Raw genomic sequence first — 26,456 nt, forward strand, 5'->3', positions numbered from 1 at the left:
CAGATCCAGAGAAAGATTCCCACGGTGTCAGTCAGAGTGATAATAATCTCAATAACACATGCAGCTAGTTTGGAAGCTGATGATAAATTCTGAATGTCATGAGTCATGAAGTGATAATTATCACTTCTAATGAAGAGAATCTTCTAAGATTTTGCTTGGGATGTGCAGATTAACATTCTTCTTTCAAGATCTGTGAATCGTGCATCTGTGATCATGGATCACTTATCTTTTTGTATTTTTTGCCAGCAATGAACTGCTTCCATATTATTAGTATTACTGGATTGTACCATCCAGTGACACTTGCAAAACTTGAAAAATTGCAAAGCCTTTTCTGAACATTGCTGAACATTTCTGACTGTAATATGTCCTCACGGTCTTCATCTGAAGCTGTGGGTGTGCACACTTTATTTCTACTTGTTACCTACAAAGCAGTTAAAAAACCTGCAAAATGTTTGCGTGTGAAGGAACATGAGATTGTTAGTAATTACCAATGACCAAAATGTTTTGTTTGTAAAGGAAGTTAATTCTAAAGCACAGATTATTCAGAATGTCATCATGCAATCAAATTAATAGCAATACTCAAACTTCTGAGTTTGCTCACCACTTTCCTCCTTGTCTGAGTTACTGTGCTTTTGTTAGTCAGTACTCATGCACTGGTTTTAAGCCACTGTACAGTGATAAATAATGCTCACTAATTATATACCATTCCATTTTTCAGGTAGCTTTTACAAATGAACTTGATGAAGAAAAGTAGCAGGAAGTGAGATTAGAATATTTTTACCTCTTCCACTTTTTTTGTTATTAATAAGAGTTTTAGAAGTATTTAAATACTTAACTCTCATTGTTACCAAGGACTGCTCAATGCTTGAAGAGCTTCAGGATTCTGGCCATTACTTAACAATTAGTTTATCTGATGTGGTTATTGCTTCTTAAAGGATCTTCTGCATTTAGTTTAGCCATATTTTTTAATGAGGACTTACAAATGTAAGCAATGAAACTTTTCTAAAAACACCTGACTAATTCCTCTCACTTCAGATAAAGAGCCAGAGAGATCTTCAGAGATTAAATAAATGGCAGCTCTTTTCCTAGTGCTCTGCAACATGTGGCTGAGCTGGGAAAATTTTACATTATGTAGAAAAATTTTCCGCCTAATGTGTGCAATTCATAGCTGTCTGAAGGTTTTAATGTGAGGAATTGTTGCTAAAGCGTATCTTCATAACTTATCCTTGCACAGATGAATTGTGCAAAGTAAAAAGAGCATGAATCTTTCAGTGAGGTCTTTTTGAAAGCAGTCTTTGCAGTTTTCCCTCAGCAGGAACATTTATGGGATCTCGATTATACTCGGGGAGAAATTTTTCAGTTCTAAAAGGCAGTAATTGAATTGCTGCCACAGGGCATACCATTCCATGCTTCCTGTGAGCGTTGATCTGTGGTAACAGCAGACACAGTTTTCCAGCTGTACATTGTCCTGCAGGAAGGTTAGATTCAAGAGCAGGTGTTCCTGTGACAATTACTGGGGAAAATGCAGCAACCAGGTAGAAGGCAAGTCATTTAAATGACATGAAAACTGAGGAAACATAAATCAGTGATATAGGGAAAAAATAAAATTTAAAAAAAACCCAAAGCCTAGACACATGTATTTATGATTGGTGATATGCTGTGTTGTTTTAAACTGGGATGTATAACAGAAAGAAAACAAATAAACAAGTTATTCTTTATAAAGAATTTTCATGACTGATGACAGAAAAATCTGAGAGAAATGATACTGTGAATCAGATGAGTATTTGTGCCTTGCTATATTAGCTGAAGTTTTCCAGTGCATGGTAACCATTTTTAAAACTACATATATCCACCTTGGGTTTGTTTTCAGAAGAACATCAGAATGTTCATAAAAATTAATTGGGTGTTTGAAAGTGCATGTGGCAGTACTATGAAATATTGAAAGGTAAAAAAGTTTCTGGAGAGTCTTTTTAGTTTAGGCACTTTAGTAAGTCTTACATGACATGAAATACATGATGTTATTCCAGTGCTGAATAACTAAGTGTTTCACAAAGTTATCAATAGTAACCCTAAGGCAATCACCTTTTCATTCAGAAATATGAAAAGGAAATTAATTTTAACTTATGATAATGAAAAATAACACATTTTGTCTTTTTGCCTAAAACAGTGCCCACAGTCTAATATTTTTCTTTAACTTCATGTAAACATATCTATAATGACAATAATGTAGAATGTATGGCAATGTATGAATACATATTTAACTGACTTCAAAATCCCTCTCCATTTTTTTTGCAATCAATCCATTTTTGCTCAGGAAGAGAGACTACGAAGAAATGTGAAACCTATAGAAAAAAAAAAAACAAGACTAAATTAATCAGAAGCATACAATAGATTCAGTGTTCCAGTTATTCTCGACAGATATGTTCAAAATATAGGTGAAGTTTGCAAAAGCAAATTTGGCTTCACTGAAACAAGAAAAGAAAATTTCTGTAGCCTAACAATTAATTTGGTGGAAACTCCAAAGTGAACAGAAATACTTAGAAAAACTCAGTCTTGGTATTAAATTGGTTCCTACCAAATAAATAGCACTAAGTTGGAGTTGAAGTATTTGTTCTCTGCTTTAGCCACCAGAGATGGTAATTTGTTCACTTTTGTTGTCTAACCAGTCACCAAAGTGAGACAGGAGCTTCACAGAGAGCGAGTTTCCCATCTGCTGTCAGCTCCCATCCTCATGTGTATGCACACACAGGTAGAATGTCTGTATTGCTACCTGGGGGCACTACCTTAAAGACTTTGTGCTGCCCTTTGCAGTCCTTAGGCTGCACTGGCTCATTGCAGGCAGAAATTTCCCTGCTTCGCCAGCAGTTCTTAAAGCACCTCTTGAGAGTGACCTTGAGCCCTTCACACGCCCCAGAAATGAGATCCTGGAAAAGTGAGATGAGACAGGGACTCAGCTGGGGTCCCACAGTACCTGGTGAGCAGCAGCTGTCAGAGAGGTTGTACCTGGCTAGCTGAGGTTTAGTGAAGCTCGTCTGAGCTATCAAATGTGAAGATGGCTTTATATTTTTATATCTACCTCCTGTTCTTTTGTATATGCTGAAGTTTTCCCTGTATAGTTCACAAATTATCTGTGTTATATGGAAATCCTTTTCGGAAGATCTTGGCTTAAAACGAAGTGCATTTTCATAAACTTGATAAATGTATAAAGCAATTGCTTTTCTGTGTAAAGCTTCCTCAGTCTTGTGGCAGATACTGAATCTTACATTAACAAGCCCCAAGTCCCATGGTAAACTGTTGTCTGATGAAACAGATAGCTCTGGTGTTTGGAGGCTGCAAAGGGCCTTAAAAGTAAAAACAATATTGACATTGACGAATAGATGAAATACTGGCCTTGCTGACTTAGTTGCTTTCAAGGTATTCTGCAGAGTTTTGCTGGAGTAGTTGCTAAACGAAACACACAGTGGGGTTATTGAAACAAGATATTATGAGAAGTTTCTAGGACGTATTCAAAGGAAACTGAAGTATTTTTGATGTTCTCAGATTCTGAGAGATCCTTCCAAAAGCATGGTGTAAGTGTGCTGTTATATATACAATTTATATACAATTTTGGTAAACAAATGAATACACATTTGTATCCAAGAACTAAAATGTACTGTTGATCTAATGCTTTAATTGCCTAATCAAGACATCACAGTCAGTTAACTTAGTGCAATTTAATTTGTATTTACACTTATGTAAATTATCCAATTATTCCTTGTTGTTATTAAGGATGCTACTGAAGAGTTTTAAGCTGGCATCTTATTATCTACCCTTTTCTCTGGTGATGTGTTCACCCTCCTTATGTGTTGCTCCACAGAGTTGCATTTTTGCCATCAGGAGTATGAAGTAGGGGATGAGGGTTTTTTAGGGTCTGATTTGTTAGGGTCTTTAATCCTTCCCTGTAGACGCTATGATTTCCTTTTGGGGAAAGAACCATGCAGCTACACACAGCTAAACAAAATACAACAGAAATAAAATCAGATAGTGTAACTAAAGCTTAGAAACACAGAATAAGTAGCAGCCAATTTCCACCAGTAATTGTGGTATTAGAGCTAGGGCAAGCTGGACAATAGTCATCAGCTCTTTTAGCAAGTTGCAGGTATGGTCTGTGTTCCTTACGTGTTTTACAGACACAGCAAATCAAGATAGAATAAGTTAAAGACATAGCACAAGTCCCATGTCCTGATGTATTTAATTTTTTTTCTTATAAAAACTGAGTTTTTTATAAAAAAGCACCAAAGCACTATTGCTAGTGCTTGGCCAGGCCACACTAAGCGGTCCACAGAACTCCAACATAAATGTGTCCTTCGATCCTTAATTCCCTTGGAACTGAAATTTTCACTTGTGTAAAACTCTTGCTTTAAAAAAGTTGTCTGGTAATGTTAATAAATGAAGCACATCACCTTCATACCAAGGGAAATTTCCTGTTAAGGGAGTCTCTTGTCCTAGAGAGAATTCCCTTGTGGCAACCGGAACTTGTGTCAGTGAAAGAAAGCAGGTAGCATGTTGTATCCTTCTTTTGAACATCTCCAGCTGTTCTTTTGGAAATTGGGTTCCTTTGTCTGAGTTCTAAGTATTTCCCTTTTGGCTCCAAGCTGCAAAGTGAACCAAATTACAGGATGTACTGCTAAAATACAGTGTGCTCTTTACAGCAGAACTAAAAGCCCAGCCCTACAGCAGAATGATAGTCTGGTATGAGTAGAAGTCATATCCATATCAGGATATTGGTAGCTATTTTTATTTTACCTTTTACATATGTGGTATATGCTGTTTTGGGTTTTATAGTGCTCTGGTATTCAGCTTTGCCCACTGTAAGTTTTATTAACTCCTCTGTTATTTTTCTGTTGCTGTTACTTCCTTTCAGCTGCTTCCAAGAAAATATGAACACAGAAACATTACTCAGGATACACAGAAAGAATTCAGAGCGCCAGCTCTCAGGTGGCTTTAAAATTAAGCTAAACATATTTCTTGTTGTTTTAGTGCTGTCACAGTTTGCATTCCAGAATCTGATAAGCATCTACCACTCCAGATGATGATAAATAGATCTAGGAATGTTGTAGGTAATTAGAAAATTTAGTCAAATTCCAATTTTTTTCAATTTTTCAATAATTTCTAAAAGCATCACTACATGAGAACAGTTACAAAACTGGTACATGGGTCAATGGTGGCTTTTTCTCTGTTTGCTTGTCTGTGCTTTTGCCTGTACCTATTCCATTTGTTTCCTAATTCCTAATTGTTCTACTTGGGCCTAAGCTATGCCCTCACAAGCAGCAGGGAAAAAAAATAAATTAAACAAACCTTAGGTAATAAGTTATAAAAATTTAAACAAAACCTGAAAAAAAAAGAGAGATGTGGTTGCAATATTTCCATGGGAAAAACCAACCAACTCCACAGATCAAACTACAGCTAAATGCAAAAATACTTGTGTTTTTCCCAGGAAAGCCCTTGCTGGAGCTGCCATGGAGATGAGTAAGTTGATTTTTGGAAAGATACTGCTGCTTGTGTAATTCTGAGTAGCTGGAGGAGGTTATCTGTAGGTAGCACAGTACATCTCTTGAAATGTGACTCACACAATGAAACGTTTTTCCAAGGAGAATATTTTCTGCCCTGATTTATTTTTGCATTGCACTTAGCTTGCTTACAACAGTAAATCTTCACATGGCTGGTTTTCAACTGTGCAGAGGACACATAGATTTAAAAAAAAAAAGTTTGCAGGGAATGGCAGTAACTTTCCTGCTCCTTTTGTTACACTTTTTTTTTAAAAAACAAACCCCTGGTCTGCTGAAGGTGGGAAAGCTCACGCCAGCACAAAACTGGGGAGAAGTGTAAGTAACACAGTGTGTGAACCACACTTCCAGTTCATTGAAAAGGTGGTGATGAGGGGAAGATTCATATAGTTCTGGTCAGCACCAGTGGAACTTCTTGAATCAGTCAAGATAATGACAGTCTACTGAATACTCAGGAAAAAGTGCTTTAAAATTAAAATTATACAATCTTCTGGTTTTGTTTTCTTATTTAGATATTCCTTAAATTCAGGCATTTCTATTGTAGATTTAAAGGATATTTTTTTATATGTCAAGGAAATATGAAGTATGAAGATTATATGCTCTATTAAACCCATAACCTGCAGGTTTTTTTAACACTAATAAAGGTGTGGCAATTGTGTTCAGAATTACAGCATTTTGTCCATCTTTAAGGGTCAGTAAAATGCTGTAAAGAAGATATAACCATTACAGCTTTGAAGTAGCTTTACACTTTCTAAGAGCAAAAAATGATCATGGCAATGATTTATTTCTCACTTGATACTGGCTAGTCCATTAAGTCTTTACTTATGAAAGACATGAATCACTAGGAGAACACTGTGTTTATCCAAGTAAAATGTATAGCCAGATGTACCAAGCCTTGTGTTTGAATCTGGATTCATGTGGCTGTCCATAGGAAGATTAAACAAGCCTAAAGCTCTGTTTTCCAGAGAGATTAGGAACAATCTGTGCCATCCTTATTCCTTGTACCCACAGGTTACTGTATTGCCATAAACTTTGTTGCCATGTAAAGTAAAAAATACTGTGCTATATCCTGTCTTTTGATGCTGCAAAACAGGCAGCTGTTTGGGTGAGGGAAAGTGGTGAAGGAGTGTTCCAAATGAGACGTACAGAAATGTATGGGTGTAGTCTAGGCCTAATCCCTTTGTCATTGTATGAAAAATGCCTGGAGCTTGGATCTACTAGTTAATATTCAATATAATATTTATTTATTTAATGAGGTAACCTGTAGGTCTTAGATGTTCATTTAATATTCAGTATGTCTTTCTCTTTCTTACCCTTAATGAGGCAACCTGCCAGACTAAAGAGAATGTGAAGAGCATTAGTGATCCTGCAGAAGAGTTGTGACAACTGAGAGAGATAGGAAAAGACAGGTTGGTTCAATGTTTAAAACAAAGGGAGAAAAACATAACAAAGAAATGAAAGAATTCGATGTCTCCCTTTCTGAAGCTTGATTTGTGTAGCAGCTCATTTATTTACTCTTTTTCTTGTTTTAAATAAAAAGTGAAAAGTGGATCCTATATCTATGATAAAACACGGTGTTCTTGTTTGATTAATAGCTCACATTGATGTTAGAAGATGCCTAATTATGCATCAGTGTTTGCCTCATTATGTAGAGGAACATCATCATAGCAGATAGTCTGTGAACAGAGAATGGTTTCCTTTTTGATAATTAATTCTCATGCTTCAAAGTATGCAACCAAAACAACTCTTTCACTGTAAGATTTCAATAGACCTAATTTTGGAAGCAAACTGTTTGTTGCAAATAATGAAATGGCGTAAACAAGGTACCTGACCTAATCTAAAAAACATTACTTAAATTGATTGCTTTTCTTTGCCAGTATGTTGTCAGAGAATTTCCATGAACTGCAGCTTTCTGAAAACCTCTTCAGCAGTAATAACTCCATCTCCTTTCACTGTGCTCCTTGACATAGCAGTGAGTGCAAAGGTTATGCAACTAACAGGGCTAATTTCTGCAGTTAAATGATTGAAACAGTTTTGAGAACTACAGTTCTAGCTTAGTAAAAGCCAGAAACTTTTTCGTTTCAAAGTATCAGAAGAAGGGTTGTATTTCCACTCTGGACAAAATTGAAAAAGGGAAAACTCTTGAAATAACAGATAAGAAAAGAAAATGTTTGGATGATGAAATGCAATTTAGAGAAGGAACTGGATACTTGCTTCATCAATAAATGTTCCTGGATCTTATAAAGGCCTGCATTCCACCTGTAAAAAAAAAAAAAAAAAAAAAAAAGTCAAGTATTGCCAGGTGCTTTGTTATAGGAAATAGAATTCAGGAGAATGGAGGATAATTAGGAGTCTGTGGCTCCATGCTGCTAGCATTTGGACTGTTAGGAATTTGAGGCCCCTTTCAGTAGGTCAGAGAAACCTCATTGAGTATCTACATGTTTTATCCTGTTGCACTATGCAGAGCATAGGTAAATTCATCACTCCACAGGAAAGATTTGGTACCTCAGAACTCCAGTTCCTCTGTCAGAGAGGGCATTTTTAAAAAGAAAAATATCGATACAAAGGTTGTATCAAAGGAAGACAACTTTATTATATTCTTAATATAATATCAAATTTCAAAGACAATAAATAAGATATTGCCCATGATCTATTTCGTGTTTTGAAATCTGAGTTTCAAAGTGTATTTCAAGGGCTTCTCTTACTTACATCAAAAATTGTGTGCACTCAGGAAAAAAACTTCACTGAATTCTTGAGGAAAAGCGCTCACTTCAAGCTCTGTTTAGAACCTGACCAACCTGTGATGGTTAGCACATAGAATGGAAGAGCACTGCAGAAGTACAGCGCTTTCAGTTAGTCAGGAGGTTGTTCAGAGATTCTGTGAGTGGACTGCCATATTCCAATACCTTCAGGTTAGTCAAGCCTAAGGTTTGCAACACATTAGAATGTCAGTAGAATTACTCTGGGAAATAAGTGTTCCATGTAGGGAACTGTACCAGAATCTTATGCCACTTAAAAAGTAATTACATGTGTTCTGTGACTCCTATTTCCAGTCCTCCCAAGGACCAGTGTGACCACACTCTGCAAATATAAGTTCAATACCAACCTCACAGTGGTGTTTTACCAGTTCTCCAGTACAAACTGTCCTTGGCATTTGAGAAGTTAAAAAGAGTGTAATGTGAGAAAACTGCTCTCTGGAGACAACACCTATTGCAAAAGTTAGTGATTTATTTTGGAGGAAGAACTAAAAGTATGTCAAAGATAGTTTTAGGCAAAACAGAGAAAATGTCAGTCTAAATACAGGTCTCAAAATCTGCAAGGCTGTCTGCAGTGTTAAAATTACATTACAAAAGTGCTGCTTGACAGGTCATCATTTACGATTTTTAAGAATCAATATTTTCAGGATGCAAAATTGTGACTATGAAAGAAAGAGGATAGCATGTATGAGTAATATATTGATCTCAAGGAAAGTTTTTCTTTCATGAATTCACTTCCAAATAACCTTCTAATTGGTCTTGCAACCTGGAAGAAACCTCACAATATACTTCCCTTGGGGACAAGTTACTGTATAAATACCTCTGTAGTAAAACAGGCCTGTTAAAAATAATCAAATTTTAATGCAGCAAGGTCACTTTTTTGACAGGTCTGTGCTACGTAATTGTGTTCAGAGAATGACCTATATGAAGAAATTCTTCCCAGTTTGGTTGAAGTTTATTCCATCAGCCATGCTGCTCTTGTGGTAAAGCAATTCCGGGGAGCAAAATGTTCTGCAAATGAAGGAACCTGCTATCAGCTGTAGGAAGGACATGCTACCATAGTATAATGCCATTGAAAGTTTCAAGAACTACCTCATAGACCTGGCAGTTGGAATAAATCCGTTAGAAAATCTTTCATTGTTTCCTTATAAGGAGGGAAAACTTGGAGCTGTGTCAGTACTACCAACCAGCTATCAAACCAGCCCTAGATGCTTATGAGGTGGTTTGATGTACTGTGCTACATTATTGCAACCTAAAAATGAAGTGTTTCACTCTTTTTCCTGTTCCAAAACCTAGAATGAAAAAGCATCTTAAGAATTTAATGATGCTTCTGTGACATCTGTGTTAGCAGTCACCATACCTCATATCTAGGTGTTCAATTACCTGAACACTCATCTTGTTGACAAAGGCACTTCTCTGCTGGTGACAGAATGACTGGTAAGTCACAATTATCTGGGCTCAGGGAAGTGGAACAAAGAAGTACCAGGATCTCTGCATGCCTCTATTGAATGTCTCTACAGTTGGGGAAGTCTCAGCAAATCCAGCTTGCCTCTCAGATTCTGCAGTCCCCGTCACTCCTTTCATGACTGTATGAAAGCCCATGCGCAACAAAACAGATTTGCTCAGAGTTTACCTTAAGTCTATCGTGAATGAAATCAATCTGTATTCATCTGCTCTGTTCAGCCTCTTGCTCTTAGTAATGCTGACCTTTCCCTGTTGAAAGAATGTGCATTTACTATGGAGTTTGGAGATTCTTTCAACTTTAACAGGCTGTAGTTGAAATTGAGCATCAAAATGAGGGTGCTGTCTGGGAGTTCATAGTCATTGAAGTGCAAGGAATGAACAGAATGATTGCACATTCAGGATACTCTCCACAGCCTTGTAGATATCATGCAAGGACTTTGAGTCATTATTAACATCAGAAAAAGAAACTGCATTTTAGCTTGACTCATTATTAATATTAGAAAAAAACAGAATGCATTTTAGCCTGACTTAAGCCAGTTAACTCAAACATCACAGCCAAAACAAGCTTGCAAGTGTTTGGCACAAGTGTCTCTAAGCAGTGCTACTTCCAGATCAGCAATAAATACATGGTGATCTCAAGTGATCGCAGTCTTAGGTGTGCAAAACTGTTTGGAAAGAATGGGTTATCTAGGGCTAAAATAAGATGGCTCTTAGCCAATTGCTATCTATTAAGTAGATATTAATTTTTCTCTTATTTATCAGCCTGTATCAGAACTTACTATACCAAGTAGTTTTCATACTGCCTGTCTGCTTCTGGAGCTTCTTGCTGTCTGGAATGGCTATGGATAAGTTGATAAAATCTGTTTGGCAGAAAACTTCCCCATCCTTCCTGCAGATTTCCTTAGGCAGGACTAATTGTCAGAATAGCTTAGGTAGATACTGAGGTCAATGTTAGTGATTGATAACCGGCATGATGAGACAGTGTGCCCTCAGCAAATAGGTGTATGATACAAAAACAGAGACAGGAATTGACACATTACATAATATAGGAAGCTCAAAGACTGTGCAAAAGAAATCTCATGAAGTTCAACAAGGAGTGATAGATTCTGCACCCAGGTGAATAACTCCATGTAGCACAAAGATGCAAACTGGCTAGCTGCTGTGATGTAAGGACCTGCAAAGATCATCGTGGGTACCAATTGAATAGGAGAAAGTGTTCACCTTGTATCAGCAGGAAGGCAAACTGGATTGGGCTGTGCTAGGATGAGAGTAATCAGATAAAATTAAATTATGATTTTTACAACGTTGGTTCTGCATCCAGTTTTGGGCTCTGCAGTTCAAGAAGGACTACAGCTGGAGTCAGCTTAGCTGAGGACTGACAGGACTGTCATGGGCCAAAAGTATGTGACCTTTGAGAAGAGGCTGACAAACCTGGGCTTGTTTAGTCTGGCAAAGCAGTAGCTAAATGCTGATCTAACATCTGCCCACAGTAACTTGAACAGGAATTGCAGAGATGACAAAACTCAATTCCTCCTGATGCTGACAGATGGTATGGGCAGGATGCAGCTTGGAAGATTCAGTTTGGACTTTACAAAAGACTCATTCACAAGAACAAGAGTGCAGCAGTGGATTAGTTTACCCGGAATTGTAACCAGGGGACTTGTCCTTCTTGTAGACTTTGACTTGGCTATGAAAAGTGGCTGTGTAACCCTTCTGTGTTTAACCTGCACTTCCAATCAACCTTCTGCAAATAAGAAACTTAAAGGGAAACTAGAAGAAAGGAATATGATGTACTGAAATTCATAGGCTTGCCTTGTATTCTCTATTCAGACTGATTTGTTTTTATGGTAACGGACATACAGGCAGTGAAAGTAAAAAGAATGGCAATGCACTGGAGAGGGATATTTTGTCAACTGCAGAAGAAAACAAGGAATAACTGAATAACCATAGGTCACTCAGCTTCCTTTGTGTATTTTCTGTCAAGCTTGAGTCAGTCATCAAAAGATTAAGCTGTTCTGGGAAAAAGGTATGTTCAAGGCTACAGGAAACAAAAGGAGGATATCCTTGCTAATTTTACTTGGGAAGATAATCCCATCTTGCAGAAAGGAACATAATAAGGTGATGGAATTCTTCTCACTATGAGAGCCATGGAGGGTGCATAAGTTTACTTACAGGTCTGTCTGTGCATATTGGCACAAAGCTCTTTGTGAGTAAAAGCCAGAGAGTAAAAAAGAGAAAAATCTTCTTGAGCTGGCCTCAAAGAAGCTGGCCTTGTGGATGTTGCAAGACAAAGCAGCCATTTTACTGCTTTAATTTTCACCAGGAGAAATATTGGTTTATGTATTGTTTTACTGATCTAAGGCACAGACTACTATAAATTTGGCCACATTACTTCCTCCCATATTTCTGTACTGAGCTAACAGGAGAGGCCAATACACTTTTACTTTATACTGTTACTGTAAGGGTTTTTTTGGACTATTTTCATATGGTGCATGTTGGGAATTCCAGAGCATGGAATTACATACCTTTCAGTCAATTCAGGTTAGAAATAAACATATTTAGTTAAAATTGCGTATCCAGGCATTTAGCAGACTCTGTTGCTGGTCTTCATTATTTGATAATTTGCTGGTCAGTGATCCTTAACAGAAATTGTTAAGTAGTACTTTTCAGCAGAAATTTGAGGTGCTGCATATGTGGAGAAGGGTTCTGTTACAGGCAAAGACTTGGGGTGGACTTGCCGGGCTGGACTGAAGTGAGGCTTAACAAATTGCTTTATTTTCTTTGTATTTTCCTTCCTTTTACATGGTCCATACTGCAGTCAAGCACATCCTGAAGACCATCTTTGGCTTTCACATAATCTTTTAAGTCTCCCTGACTCATTCTCAATAACCCTGGAGGAACATTTCTTATCACACAGCAACATGGGTACTAATGTGATAATGAAATGCTTTCTGTATGCATCCCAACATAAGAGGAGAATTTCAGTTCTGCTTTTTACTACTACATGATTTTTTTTCCTGACAAAGACACAGCCCTGGTTTCCAATTTATTTCTGGGCACCAAATTAAGTAAATAGGTGCACAGGTAGTCTGCTTGAGTAGATCTTTAATTATTATGACTAAGCAATTGCATCTCTGCTATTATTTTAGAAAAACTTCACCAGACTTTAAATGAAGACAGAGGAGGCCCGTGCAGAACAATTACAATGGAGAATTTGTTTACAGGCTGCCACTAAAAGAGACATAATGCTTCCCTTTATCATCACTTGTCAGAGCAGTGACAGCCTGTAAACAGCCTGTCCATGCATTATTCTTTATTTGTCACTGCTTGTGCCAGCTCTTGCCCTAGCAGGTGCCTGGCATGTGTCAAAGTTATGATTCAGGGATTCATTTGATCAGCACTGGAAAGAAAAGTATGATGTATTTTCTTTTCAATTACAAATTAGATATTTGCTCCCATATGTAATGGAAGGGGGCCTTAGCTTCTTTATATGCAAAAAGTACCATTTATAGCTTACTGTAGAATTTAAGTACTGGCTTCTTTCTCATGCCCAATTCTGAAAGTGGAATTTATGTAATACTACAGGATATAAATTAAACCATCCTGCCTCCCTGTTCTATTGTCATGGCAAATCTGTTCAAACAGTTTCCTTTGTTAATGAGTGGGCAGAATGTGCTGTCCTCTGGACATTTAAATGTCTTTTTATTACAGGTTGCTTTCTATTTTACACACTGCATTATAATTTCTTTAAAATAATTTCTCTAGAATTAGTTTTGTGCTAACATTAATACATGCATGTTTACTTGTCTACTTGAGTTTGCTTAGTTGTAAATGTATATGTGTAACATACAGGGTTTGTATGTGAGGTGCTTCTTCTGCAGATAGTATTAGCAATAAAATAGTTGGGATCTGTGAAAAAATGCAGTTGTACTATAGGAAATAAAATATTTGGTGCTCTCATCTGTAAGGGAAATTTATGGAGTTCTGTGAAAAGGGGGAGTTTATTCTAGTAGGTCTGGCAAAAGACAAGATTTTAAAAATCTAAATTTGTTAGTAATCACAAACACTGGCATTATTTTTTAATCAAAAATATGGTTCAAGTGGTTCAAAATGAAATGTATGTTTATATTAATAGTAGAAAATACTACAGTTTTCTTTAAAGCTACTACTGTTCTACTGTCTCTGGCTGTTACTCTTGTGTTTATTTTTGCTTTTAGAGATTAATAAAATTTGAAACAGACAGTGCCTCAAGACATTGTAGGGCAAATCAGAGTATGAGATCACTTTTGTAATGATTTAAGTTTAAAAAATCGTTAGTTATGGATCCAAAATGGAATTTGTTTCCTTCACCTTAAGATATTTTCATTTTCACAACCATATTGGAGTTGGTAATTGAACTCAGATATTTTGTGATGTTTTTATAGTTATTTTAGTTATTGAGAATTTTTTCCCAAATAAATTCCCAAACTAGCTTCCTTGCTGTATTTCAAAACTAAAGATACAGTAGGTATTCTTGCGGGCCTCTATTTGACCATGTCATGACATACTGCTAGGATATTACTAACATGTAGGTTTGTAAAATGTAGATCCCTTACGTCTCTCTAGTAATCCATATACTTTGGATTGTATGTAGACCTGGTCTTTTAATGTCACTTGTCTAACTAAGCTCTATAAAATTCACAAGTCATTACTTTTGTTTTCTTCATTACTACTTCCAGAGATGTCTAAATGAGGATGCATTTAGAATTCTGTGTAAACAAGATGTGCAAATTTTATTTGTGTGTTTCCTTTTTTTTCAACTTGTTCCTTAGCAACAAGGAGAAAATAATAAAATCATTTGGTCATGGGACTAATCAAATAGATGAAAATAATTTTGGAATATGTAATTCTGGCATCAAAAGATGTGCTGGATGTTTTAATGCAGTTCTTCACAAATCAGGTGACACGCTGTCTAAAATCCATGAAGAGCTATCTGAGAGTGAGGGAGGAAGGTGGTACAGAGCTTTTGTTTGTTCCACAGAGTTTCAGCCAAAGGAAAAAAAAATGAAAATTTGAGAGACCTTTTTCCTGAGTTTGCAAGGAATCTAAAGCAATGAAAGAACAGTATGAACGACAATCGATTTAATAGATTTCAAGCTCCAATACAACTGATGACAATCAAATCATATTATTCAACTCTATTGTTATTTAGCAATTGATATAAGAATGGAAAAGAATGTATCATAATTTGATAGTTTACATCATCTGTCCCTGAAGTGTTTTCCTGAGAAGATAGGCACTCAGCCTTCAGAATTTGCTCACTGAAAGATGTGGAAGGAATTAAATCAATTCCTTTGTATGAGACTGAATTTCAGTGAATTAATTTGGCTCAAGAGAAGTGATAACGATCAGAATGCATGAAAAGGGTGTGTTTGCATGAGTTCATTGAAGCAGCAGTGGTGGCCTTATTCAAACTGCCTGCTGGAAGGGCCTTACCCTAGCCATGGTGACACCCAACTAGTGAAGGCCCAACTGTGTGTTGTTGGTATGCACCAGGGAGCATACCAACAACACAGACAATCTGGATTGTCCAAGTAAGGCTCCTGCTTCTCTCCATCAGAGCATTTAGGTGCTTTCTTGGTAGCTGCCTTCACTTAAAAAGAGGGGAACTACCTAAAAACAGGGAAGAGTAAAGCAATTGTGTCTGACACGTAATGAAATTCAGAGCTATGTTGTAGCTGGTCAACTCCTGTGATCAACTAGAATCTCATCAGTGAGCCCATCTGTGAGGGTGGGCAGGTGGTGATGGGGGATTTGTGCTATAGCTAAGGAAGGCATTTAGTGGCTGCTTCCAGAGTGGGAGACGTGTGTTCTGGCTGAGCAACCGAGTTCTTTTTTAGTGCTTGTCTGAACAGTGTGCAGCAGTGTGGTCTTGCTCTTGGTGGTGGGTCCCTATGCACTATTCAGTGCAAACAAACTGAAGACTTGTGGATGCAAGAGGAGAAGGGTTAGGTGACCTTCGAGAACTGCAGGAAATTTCTGGTGTCCGAGGACTAACAGAACCTATGGTATCTAATTTATTAGATTTGATTTACTTTGGAAATATGTGATAACCTGTCACTTTGGAGTTTTTTCATTTTTCATGGCTATTAGGTGATACAATTTACAATATAGAAAAAAATCCAGACTGACAGCCCTAACAGACTTTCTTATATTACCTGCAAGGTCTTTGTATCTTTGTTTTTAAGGTCTATTTCCCTTCTTCTATATTTCTGCGCTGTGGGAATAGTCTCAATGGAGCTCATAAAAACAGAAAAACAGTTCAATAAATATACACTTTAAACAGTTTTGCCTGTGGGCACAAAATGATCCAGGGCTTGAATAAACCTCAGTTCAGTCACAAAACTGAATTGCAGCTAGTAGGTAAAATGAGTCAGAGTAGCACACAGACCTTGTCCTGTGAATGTGATTGGTCATGGAAAACCCACCATTCAAGGCACAGAACATCTCTTGACATTGTTACCGTTGGGGTTTTATTGAGTGTGTAAATAGTGAAATGGGATGGCAAAGGGGATAATTCTTTCCTTCTTATTTAGCAATTTAAATGTGTATCTACAGTCAGCCACAGAACAGAAGACAAAAACTTTCTGTATTTGTCTGAATGTCTTTTTTTTTTTTTTGTCTCAGACTTGGCTTTCCTCACTTGACCTAATACTTGTCCCAGGCAATACAATGAGGACAAACCTCTCTCTTGACTCAGGATGCCTCCAGAGTGTTGTTTCTCCTCCCAGAGTCCCCAGCCTGTTCTGTAATCCTTGCAGTGGGATGTTCCCAGTCCCTCTTCTGTGCCAGTGTGCATCAGGATTCCAGTATAGAGGACCATGCCATGTAGTACTCTTCCACTAAGTGCATACCACTGTTCTGCTTCTTCCAAATCTGCAGGTAGCTTTGGAAAGTTGTGTTTGTCAGCTAAGAAAAAAGCAAGATGAAAGTAAACATGTGGAGGGAGCTCTATTTCACTGGAGCTTAATTTTATTTCTGCACAAGATCCTGTATTGTCTGTGCTGTGACTTGTTTGGTCATTGCCTTAAATTTATATGTCAGCATTATATACTCCAGGATACTGCTAAATGGACATCCTTTTGGCTAGTCCACAGCAAACTTCTTGCAATTTGTAATGATGTAAGAACAGGATAAGGCCTGTGTTGTCCATAAAAGTCCAAAGAATTAGTAGGTGATATCAGAAAGAAGCATAACCTGACTAAGCTATTTCCATGAGACGTAGCTTGCAATCCTTAGCATCACTAAATGTAGCTTGTCAATGGATTAAATTACGAGAGACTAAGCTTTTCTCTCCCTTTTCCCCTGATGAAAGAAATGTATTTTTCCAAAGTAACGAGTGGCAAGCTGAGGTTATAGCAAAGACAAAAGATCAGGACTTGTGTTTTAGATGTATTTAGGAAGAGGCAAAACTGTAGGGTGTTTTTTTTGTTGTTGGGTTTTTTATGAGTCTTAGTGTCCATTTCTCGTCAGAAGAAAAAATATTCCCAAAGATGATGTTTAGTGATACAAACAGAACCAGGTTTTGCAGATCAGAGAACCTATCAACTACTCTACATTTCAGCCTAATTTTATTAGGAAGTCAGCTGTCTGTGTGCTTCATGCTGGTATCTAACTATTAAGATCTTTCTTCATGTCTGTTTCACTTCCCATTACAAAAACAACCCCGCTGTGCTAGTTTTATTTTTTAAATTTATTTCCATGCATAGTTCTTCACAATAAGTTGATATAGGAAACTGACTCAGAAAGGTCGCTGTTTAAAAAATGACATGCCAGAATGTTTATATGGCCCTGGGCTGCAGGAGCCAGGGAATGGATGAATATCCTGCAGCTGTTTTGGCCATTATATTGTGGATGGCAGGTTGCCAGCAACAACTGCGGCAGAGTGTCAGTGTCTTCCTCTGTGTGATAAAAGAGAGAATATTTGCACTTTCTGAACCATCTCAGGAGGATTTGTGGTAGAGTTTGGAGGACTTGAAGTGACTAGAGATGGAAGCAGATAAGCAGCTTGCAGGTTGTACTCCAACCTATTTTTCTGTTGGCTCCTCCAGGCCTGGCACCACTGATGTGTTTTTTGCCCTTCTTTGTAGAACATTTGAAAGAGAAGCTGGAGGAGTACATGGTCCGCTTTGCCAAGGTGAGGATTGTGCGCACCAAGAAACGAGAAGGGCTCATTCGGACCAGGCTGCTGGGAGCCTCGCTGGCCAGAGGAGAAGTCCTGACATTTCTGGATTCCCACTGCGAAGTCAACGTGAATTGGCTGCCACCCTTGCTTAGTAAGTGCATGAGCATTCATCAGACATTAAAATCAGAACATACAACCAATAATTGAAGCTGTGTCCCACAGTAAGTTAGACATACACTGCATCAAAGTGTTTGGAGTTCTGCTGAAGTTCTGATCTGTCTGAAGTGTCAGTGTGAGAGAGAACTCCAAGAAATGTGAGCAGCTGAATTTTGTTTCTTGCGACTAAAGAATTTGTAAAATCTTGCAGTAATGCTTCAGCTTATAATAGTTACAATTTATTGTATTATTACTACTACTAAATACATTGCTTTATCTAGTATAATGTTATGTCCTTACTATACACCTAAAAAGGTTTGTTATGCAGGTATTGTACTCCTTCCTAGTTTTCCACATTGCATTAAAACAGTTTTTGCTGTAAATATATCCAAGGCCTCAGTGTTAAATCCAATAGCAATAGCATGCACGACGGGAAGCTCAGAAAGAATGATTTGCTATTTACTGGTTTGCTGGATTCCAGCTGCAGCCAGCAAAGCTCCATTAGTTAAAGGAATGGAAAGAATAAATTGTTGTAGTCTAGGATTTCACTTCTGGAAACAATGTTCTCTTTTCTACACCCCATATACACATGCAAAGTATATATGCTTTGCAAAGTGAGTACTTTTTGCTACCATAACCAAAGAAAATTTCTGAGTTGCCTAAAAAAGAAATTTGTATTCATTAAAAAAATTCTGCTGTAAGTACACAGAAGGTTATGGTTTTGTTAATTAATGGTTATTGTTCCTTGAATTCTGATGTTAGGACTCTTGGGCCACACAGTGAGCTGATAAAGCATTTGCAGCAGCATGTGCATTCTTCTAATGATCTATCAGTAGAGACCAAGAAAAATACTATTAACTAGTTTCTCTTCAGATCAGCAATAAGATAATGCACAAATATCCAAATTTTTATCCTTCTTAGCTCCCATACCAAATCATGCATACAGTTGTTCCCCTTGTTATCCCCTTGCCATCAATCACATCTGCATTTTTAAAAATAACCTCCGTGTCTTCATGTAAAGCAGAAATGTCATAAAGGAGCCAAGAGAAATCCAAGCTGAGGCCAGTTCCCCTTGTTCTGTCACTAGGAGAAGAGACTGACCCCCACCTCACCACAACCTCCTTTCAGGCAGTTGTAGAGAAGGATAAGGACTTCCATGAGCCTCTTTTTCTCCAGGGTAAACAAACCCAGGTCCCTCAGTTGCTCCTCATAGGACTTGTGCTCCAGGCCCTCAATGTCCTTCCTGTATTGAGGGGCCCAGAACTGGATGCACAATTTGATGTGCAGCCTCAAAAGTGCCGAGCACAGAGGGACAATCCCTGCCCTGGTCCTGCTGGCCACACTATTGCTGACACAGGCTAGGATGCCATTGGCTTTCTTTGCCATCTGGGCACAGCTGGCTCATGTTCAGCCACTGCCAACCAGCACCCCAGGCCCTTTTCCTCTGGACAGCTTCCCAGATGTGCATCTGTAGGCCTGAAGCGCTGCATGGGGTTTTTATAACCCAAGGGTCTCCGTTCTTCATCCAGCCTGTCTAGATCCTGCCCTCCAGCAGATTGACACTCCCTTGACATCAACTTGGTGTCATCTGCAACCTGACTGATGGTGCACTTAATCCCCTCATCTAGATCATCAATAAAGATGTTAAAAAGTACTGGCCCAGTACTGATTCCCTGGGGAACAACACTTCCAATCTTCCACCAACTGCATTTAACTTTATTCACCATGACTCTCTGGGCTGGCCATCCAGCCACTTTTTTACCCAGTCAAGAGTGCACCTTTCTAAGCTGCCTGCTTCTCCAGGGGAATGCTGTGAGAGACAGCATCAAAGGCTGTACTGAAGTCCAGGTGAACAATATCCACTAGGAGGTTACCTGCTGAAGATCTTGTTACTCAGGCAGGACCAGACTTCCATAAACTCATCCTGGCTGGGCTTGATCCCCTAGCCTATGTGATCTTCAATGAGAAAATCTGTTCCATACATTTAGCTAGATTTGACCCTGTAAAAACCAAAAAATAAATAGAATGGCATCAAAGGATTCATAATTGCACCCAGGTTGCAGTTGGGTATTGAACCCTCAGCCTCCAACCAAAAAACTGGAAAGATGAGAGCAACTGCATCAGTGCCCCTCAGTTCTCAAGAGGAATTAAATCTTTCTCATTCCACATACAGTAGAATACCTGTAGATAACCAACCAGCCAGAGGACCTAGAAATGAGTGTTGAGGAATAGTGAAGCCCAGAATCAAATCTGTTTTATTTTGAAAGAAAAATTATAGCATTACATAAAGGACAAATAGAAAATAAACACACATCTAGTATATTTTCCCTGTGCCCTGTTTTCCTAAAGGAATGAGAGAATTTTCTTATAAACTTGAGATGGCATATAGTTACTATACTGAAATCAGATGACACATGGTTGGTAATAATAGTAAAGTTAATGTATGTTTTCAAGTGTTTATCTGAAGTTACATTTTGTGATTCACTCAGCACTGCATGTGACTGAAAGTCATTCAGGGAAACCACAACAGAGGACATGTTGAGTGTTTATTGCTTTGAAGCTGCCCTGTTTTGGCTCTGATTGTATCTGGTGTGTGTAGTGAAAAATCCTCAACAAGTACATGTTTCAGCCCTTCTCTGGACTGTCAGTCTTTGCTGAGAGGAGCAGTGGCTTCCACTGTTCCAAACCAGGTTTTGTTCCAAATGAGAACTTGGAAGTTAGAGGTTGGGGAGTGGGGTGAGAAACCAAGAGCAAGCACTTAAAGATGGTTCTCAGAGCTATTTAAGTATCTAACTTACATTTTCAGAATTAACTATCAGCTTTTAGGCCAAAGAAAGACTGAGTTATTTCAGTACTTTTAGGGTATCTAAATGGCTTTGTGGAGCTGAGCCACAGTTGTTTCCAGTTACAATCCTTTGCTTTGTTTTCTTAAAAATGGGGGTAAAATGTCTTGATTTTCTTTAAGCTTTATTTAGTGTATTTCTTTGCTTAAATGAGCTCTTAATCTTAGGTAAGACATTCTGAGATACTAGAGAGTTTTGACTGATGCTTGCTGAGTAGGCAGCTGTAGTGATGTAAAAAGGTTGGCAAACAGCTGTTTGTTGTCACTCCTCAGCAGAAGGAAAGATGTGGCTTGGACTCCAGCAGCTGACAGTTTAGTGCAGTGTGAAGTCACAGTTAAGAAACTGAGTGGCAAACCAGAAAGGTGCAGGCACATATTTCCTTCTGCTGATGTTGCTGCAGGAGCAATAAGAGGAGATGGACAGTAGATCAGTAGTGACATAGGCTACCAGAATTAGATTTGTTAAAACAGATTCCCTTCCTGACGAAGAATTAAAAATATATCAGGTTCAGATTATGCTTAGAAAGTTGTCAAAACACCTGCATGTTATCCGTCTTCACAACATGTATGTGATGTATTGCTTGACAGTGGAGAAACTGAGGGTACAAGTACTTACGGCAGCTGAGAAGACAAGAGATAACTTGTTGAATCACTCAAATTTTGTCACTACCTGTAATCACATATTTAAGTATGACAATAAAAATATTTACATTGAAAAATTCCCAAAAAAAGACTATTTGCAATTTGGCATTGTTACTTTATCCAGCCCAGTTTGAAACATGCACTTGAAATTAAAAGGGATACCTGTTTCTCATAGAGATAAAGCCTATATTTCTGAGATAGTGACTCATCTGATATTTAAAACTTCTGTTTATTGCCACATATGCTTACTCTGCTTGATCCTAAATGTGCTGAATTCAAATATTTATGTCAAAATTTCTTGGAAGAAAGCTCTGAGCAATGTCCCCTCCTGTTCTCAGGCTTTCCCTCAAATCTTCAAGATTTTTGCATGTATAGTGATGCTTATGTGTTTTCTCTTCCCTTTAACTGAAGCCTATATGCAGTGAAATAATGTGTGGATATTTTCAGACCAGTAGGAATCTGTAGGGGGATGAGGAGTAAAGGCAATGCAAGAGAAACTGTAGAGCATTTCAGCTGGCTTTCAGTGTGGCATTAGGAGCAGGTGGAGGAAAAGCAGTGGCTGATAAAGGCAGCAGCGCGTTTGGGTATCTAAGTCTGTGATACCAGCACACTTGTGAAATGTAAGTTAGGCCTACAGCCTTTTCTTTCTGTTTCCTAAATTCATACTCGGGCTACATTAAAGCTTTTAGTATGTATGTAATAGTCATTATTTTAAGCATACTGAAGGAAACATTGAGACTGAAAGTTTGGTCTTTTGGTGTGCGCAACTACAAACACCCTGGTTTTATCAAAAGGCAAGATTTTCCTTTGGTTCCTTATCTCTAAAATATTTTGGAGGCTGATAAGTAAGTTCTGCAGAAACACACTAAGGCAGGTAAGCATCATCATACTTGCAGAATTCCTGAGAGAGTTGCAGAAATGAAGACTGGGATTGAGCTTGAGCATTGCTCAAAAAAATCTCCCCCTAACTATCTCTACATGTGACTTGGAGACTTCAAATCCTTCAGTGTATTTAAAGATAGCAGCTTTTAAAGATGAAGAGAAGGATGCTAAAGCATTAAGAGTCTGCCTTTGACCTGCTCCAGAAAAATCAATCCCATTTAGTTTCTCTACTCCAATCAATTTAGAAGGGGGGATCAGAGACAGATTGTTATAAGCCCTATAACTATTAGGAGGGCCATCACAGGAAAGAGATTATGTAAAAGTGACTTTATATAATGATCACAGATAACACTATACAGTGGGCCAGTGAATGTAATTATATTTGGCAATAGCAACAGTAATGCAGCCATTATCTCTGTGATGAGTTTCCTAGAATTTTGTGAGATCCTGTGCTTTAAATTTATATCACTATTAAAGAATAAGGATGTAAAAACCTACGGAACTTCCAGTCACAGTAATTTCTCTCTAGCAGCATAGATCCCTGATCTGGACAGTGTTTCTAAACTTAAACTTCTGAGAATAAATATAGAGACTCAGATGTTTTGTGAAAACATTTTTTTTTTCTTAACTCCAGTTCCACAGAGGCATGGAAGCAGAATCTGTCTTACTAATCTTTATACCAGTATTACCTGCCTTCCTATCTAAGTGTTCAATCCACACTCAGACCTTTGATTATTTTTAGGGTATTATCAAGTATCAGTGAAATCTAAACAACAAAACCAAAAAAAACAAAAAACAAATTTTCCATGTAGGCTCTAAAATGTACTAAATAATGTAAAGGATCTAAGCTGCCTTCAGGGAAAAAGCATTATTATACTTGGAATTCTAAGATTTTAGGGGGTTTTTGAGGGTTCACAGGTAGTTTTTTACTGTCCTTTCATGTCAGCGTGGCTATAGGTTTTTTTCTGTACTTCCTCATTTTGAACCATTATTCTTCTGCTTAGTTCTTAATGTTGGCCTATTTTCTTTACTTGTCTTTCTTTTCAGAGGAGCTCTATAGGATTAAGCAATAGGATTCCCCAAAGCAGACTCAGGCCCAGCTGAGCTAATGCAAGGGATGGGAATTTGATTTAGTCTCACTTCTTATTTTTTTAAAAAGCAAAACTAAACTCCTTTCTTTAGAAAGCAGGTAAGAATAATACTGTGGAGCCTTCTTTATAACCCAAAGATTGGTACAAAAAAAAAAGACACAAGCTCTGTTTTTCTCTTTGTGTTGGAGTTCGCCTTTAATTTGAAGCATTTGATTTCAAAGCTGATGCATTCTACAGCCACAGGAGCAGTGACTGAAAGGTTGCAAGGGCTGAAATTCACATTTAGGAATAAATCTCTCTCTCAGGGGCTCCCAAACACACTCCCCACAGATGAGGGAGTATTTTTACCATTTTCTTGCTGGCTTGTTCCATAGCTGACAGGCTGGGACAGCTCAGAGTAGCAATGAGAGAGAGATGCAGGTGACTGGACTCCTGTGGGTCTCACAGGGATCTGCTTCCCATTAAAGAACCGTAAATACTTCTCATCATTGCCCAACTGCATTAATTCTACTTTAAATAAAGGTTTGATACAGATTTGAAAAATGAAATTATTGGGGGGGCCACAGGGCACAAAGCAAACAATCTTCAAACATGAGAAACCTGTGGGATTCACTTTGTAATAATATGATAGATGACTTGACTAGACATGCCGTTTCCTATTTTCTACTTTCATTTTTCAGATCAGATTGCACTTAACCACAAAACCATCGTGTGTCCTATGATCGATGTCATTGACCACAATCACTTTGGCTACGAGGCGCAGGCGGGGGATGCCATGAGAGGAGCTTTTGACTGGGAAATGTACTACAAACGAATCCCGATTCCTCCAGAGCTCCAGAGAGCTGATCCCAGCGACCCCTTTGAGTAAGTAGCGATAAAGGGGAGAGTGGGAACATGAAGAAGGGCAAGCTAAAAGTGTAACTGTAGCAGAATCCAAGCCCAGACATTTCCATGTAGGCCACTTTCTGCTAATGAAAGGTAATAGAAGAAAACACCTGAAAACTAGGAAAAAGATCAAGGCAATGATTTGTAGAATTCACAAACTGTGCATGGAAACACAGCCTGGCTCAGTGACTGTACATAAGAGACGGACACATACTTGTAGTTAAGTATTGGCATCAGGTAAGAAGTGATTGTGATGACAGGTATTCTGTTTATTTCACAGAAACTTTATTTAATATTTTATTTGCTGGAGATTGATGCAATATGTGCACCAGCAGCCGAGTCCAAGTTACACCAGCAGATGCTTTGTTTATAACTGGTGATATGGCTGCTGTATATGCAGTGCTGTAACTTAAACACAGAGCTGTCAAACCTGAACACTGTCAAGCTGATTTGTAAATAGTTTTAGATAAGACAGCCTCTGACCCCAGTATTGTAGAGATCAGCTCATTCGCAGAAATTATCTACCTTCTTTTCACGAAGGTACATCCTTTTTTCTTATCTATTCTTATAATTATTCTCATATAAGGATCAGCTTAGATTAATCCTTATCAAATGAGAAAGGACAGACAGACAGACATGGTTCTAATGTGAGAAAGTCTCCAGGTCTCTCACACAAGCACATCCCAGCAGGGCTGCCAGTAGGGCAGGCTCTGACACTCGTTATCCCTGGCTGAACCTCCACACTGTAGGCTGTGGCAGTTTGAAACCTCAGCCTTCTCCCCTTCCCAAAGCAAAAGGTGGAAACAATAGCAACACAAAAACTGGGTCTCTGACCCTAATATCCAGGGAATGACCTGCAGAGAGGAGTAGGTGACTGTGACGTTTGTGGGCTTATTTTCATTATTCTACTTGTTACTTTTTTGCTTATCTCCATCCAGGCCCTTCAGTCTTCATCTTGCATTAGTGTAAGTAAATGCTGATGAAGTACTTTACATCAGGTGTCAATGTGACCACTTGTCACTGATCAGGTGGGAGATCCAGGCAAGCCCTGCTTTAGCCTCAGATTTTTGGCAGCAGTTTAAATTTAGTATGGCCCACACCTAAAATCCTTCCAGCCTGGAGGATCCTGTTCTAAGGATGGCAGACCAGGTTTATTATAAAATTAGTTATTTATTGAATAGATAGGCGACAACAGACAAAAGACTTGAAACAGAGTTACTTATTGCACAGCATAAAACAAAGAGAACTAGTAGATTATATAAAACAGTGCACAATATTGAGATACCTATATTAAAGCTAGCAAAGAACTAGTATAGATTAGGAGTCAATGTAATTTACCACCAAAATATCGGTAGTATACAGAATCCTTTCTCTCAGCTCCCAGGAGAGTAACCATAAAGTAGGCATCCCAGCTTTGGGGACAAAGCCTCACATATTTCCAGGGAACATGCAGAAGATTTCTGCTTTGTGAAAGTTTGGTGTAGCTTTTAGTTTGTAAAGTGAACTGTCCGTCAGAAATTCCAGCTTATCTTTCCAGATCTCACTTCCACAGCAAGATGTCTATTGACAGCTGGAAACATTACTTTCATGGCATCAAAAAAAAGTCAATGCAAGACAAGCTGTCTTAATTGAGTTATGTGAAGGGCAAGATGCCTTGAGTTCACCAGCTAACAAGACACAAATAAGCTCTTCTGAAGGGCAAGATGCCCTGCTACGCCATTCCACAACATAGATGCAGCTAGTGCAATCACATAGCACTCTAGAGCTGCTGGATCTTCAACTGCTCTAAGTCTTCTTGGTACTCTGAGCCATTGTAGTTTCTTGGCACTTACTGAAAGTAACCTTTGTATAATTTGGTTCAGCATTCAAATTTTGTGTAAGTAAAACCTCTCTATTGCCAGCGTAGCTAAGGGTTGCTTATCAGTTGTTTCACATTTGCTGTTCATAGTATGCATCTTGTAGAATCTTGTTGCAAAGACAAGAGAGGACTAAAGAGGAATCTCTCATAGGAAACTTCCTAGAAAGATG

General features: G+C 38.2%; 1 protein-coding gene across 1 annotated transcript in view; it reads left to right on the forward strand.

Moving 5' to 3' along the window:
• Nucleotides 1–26,456, forward strand: part of GALNTL6 (polypeptide N-acetylgalactosaminyltransferase like 6) — a 428,742-nt gene that overhangs the window by 334,291 nt on the left and 67,995 nt on the right. The window contains exons 5-6 of the mRNA XM_041395709.1: nt 17,896–18,081; nt 24,224–24,407. Of these exons, the coding sequence (XP_041251643.1) occupies nt 17,896–18,081; nt 24,224–24,407 (370 nt within the window). The remainder of the gene's footprint in view (nt 1–17,895; nt 18,082–24,223; nt 24,408–26,456) is intronic.

The sequence above is a fragment of the Onychostruthus taczanowskii genome, unplaced genomic scaffold, assembly GCF_017590055.1.
Source record: "Onychostruthus taczanowskii isolate IOZ18803 unplaced genomic scaffold, ASM1759005v1 scaffold12, whole genome shotgun sequence".
Taxonomy (NCBI): domain Eukaryota; kingdom Metazoa; phylum Chordata; class Aves; order Passeriformes; family Passeridae; genus Onychostruthus; species Onychostruthus taczanowskii.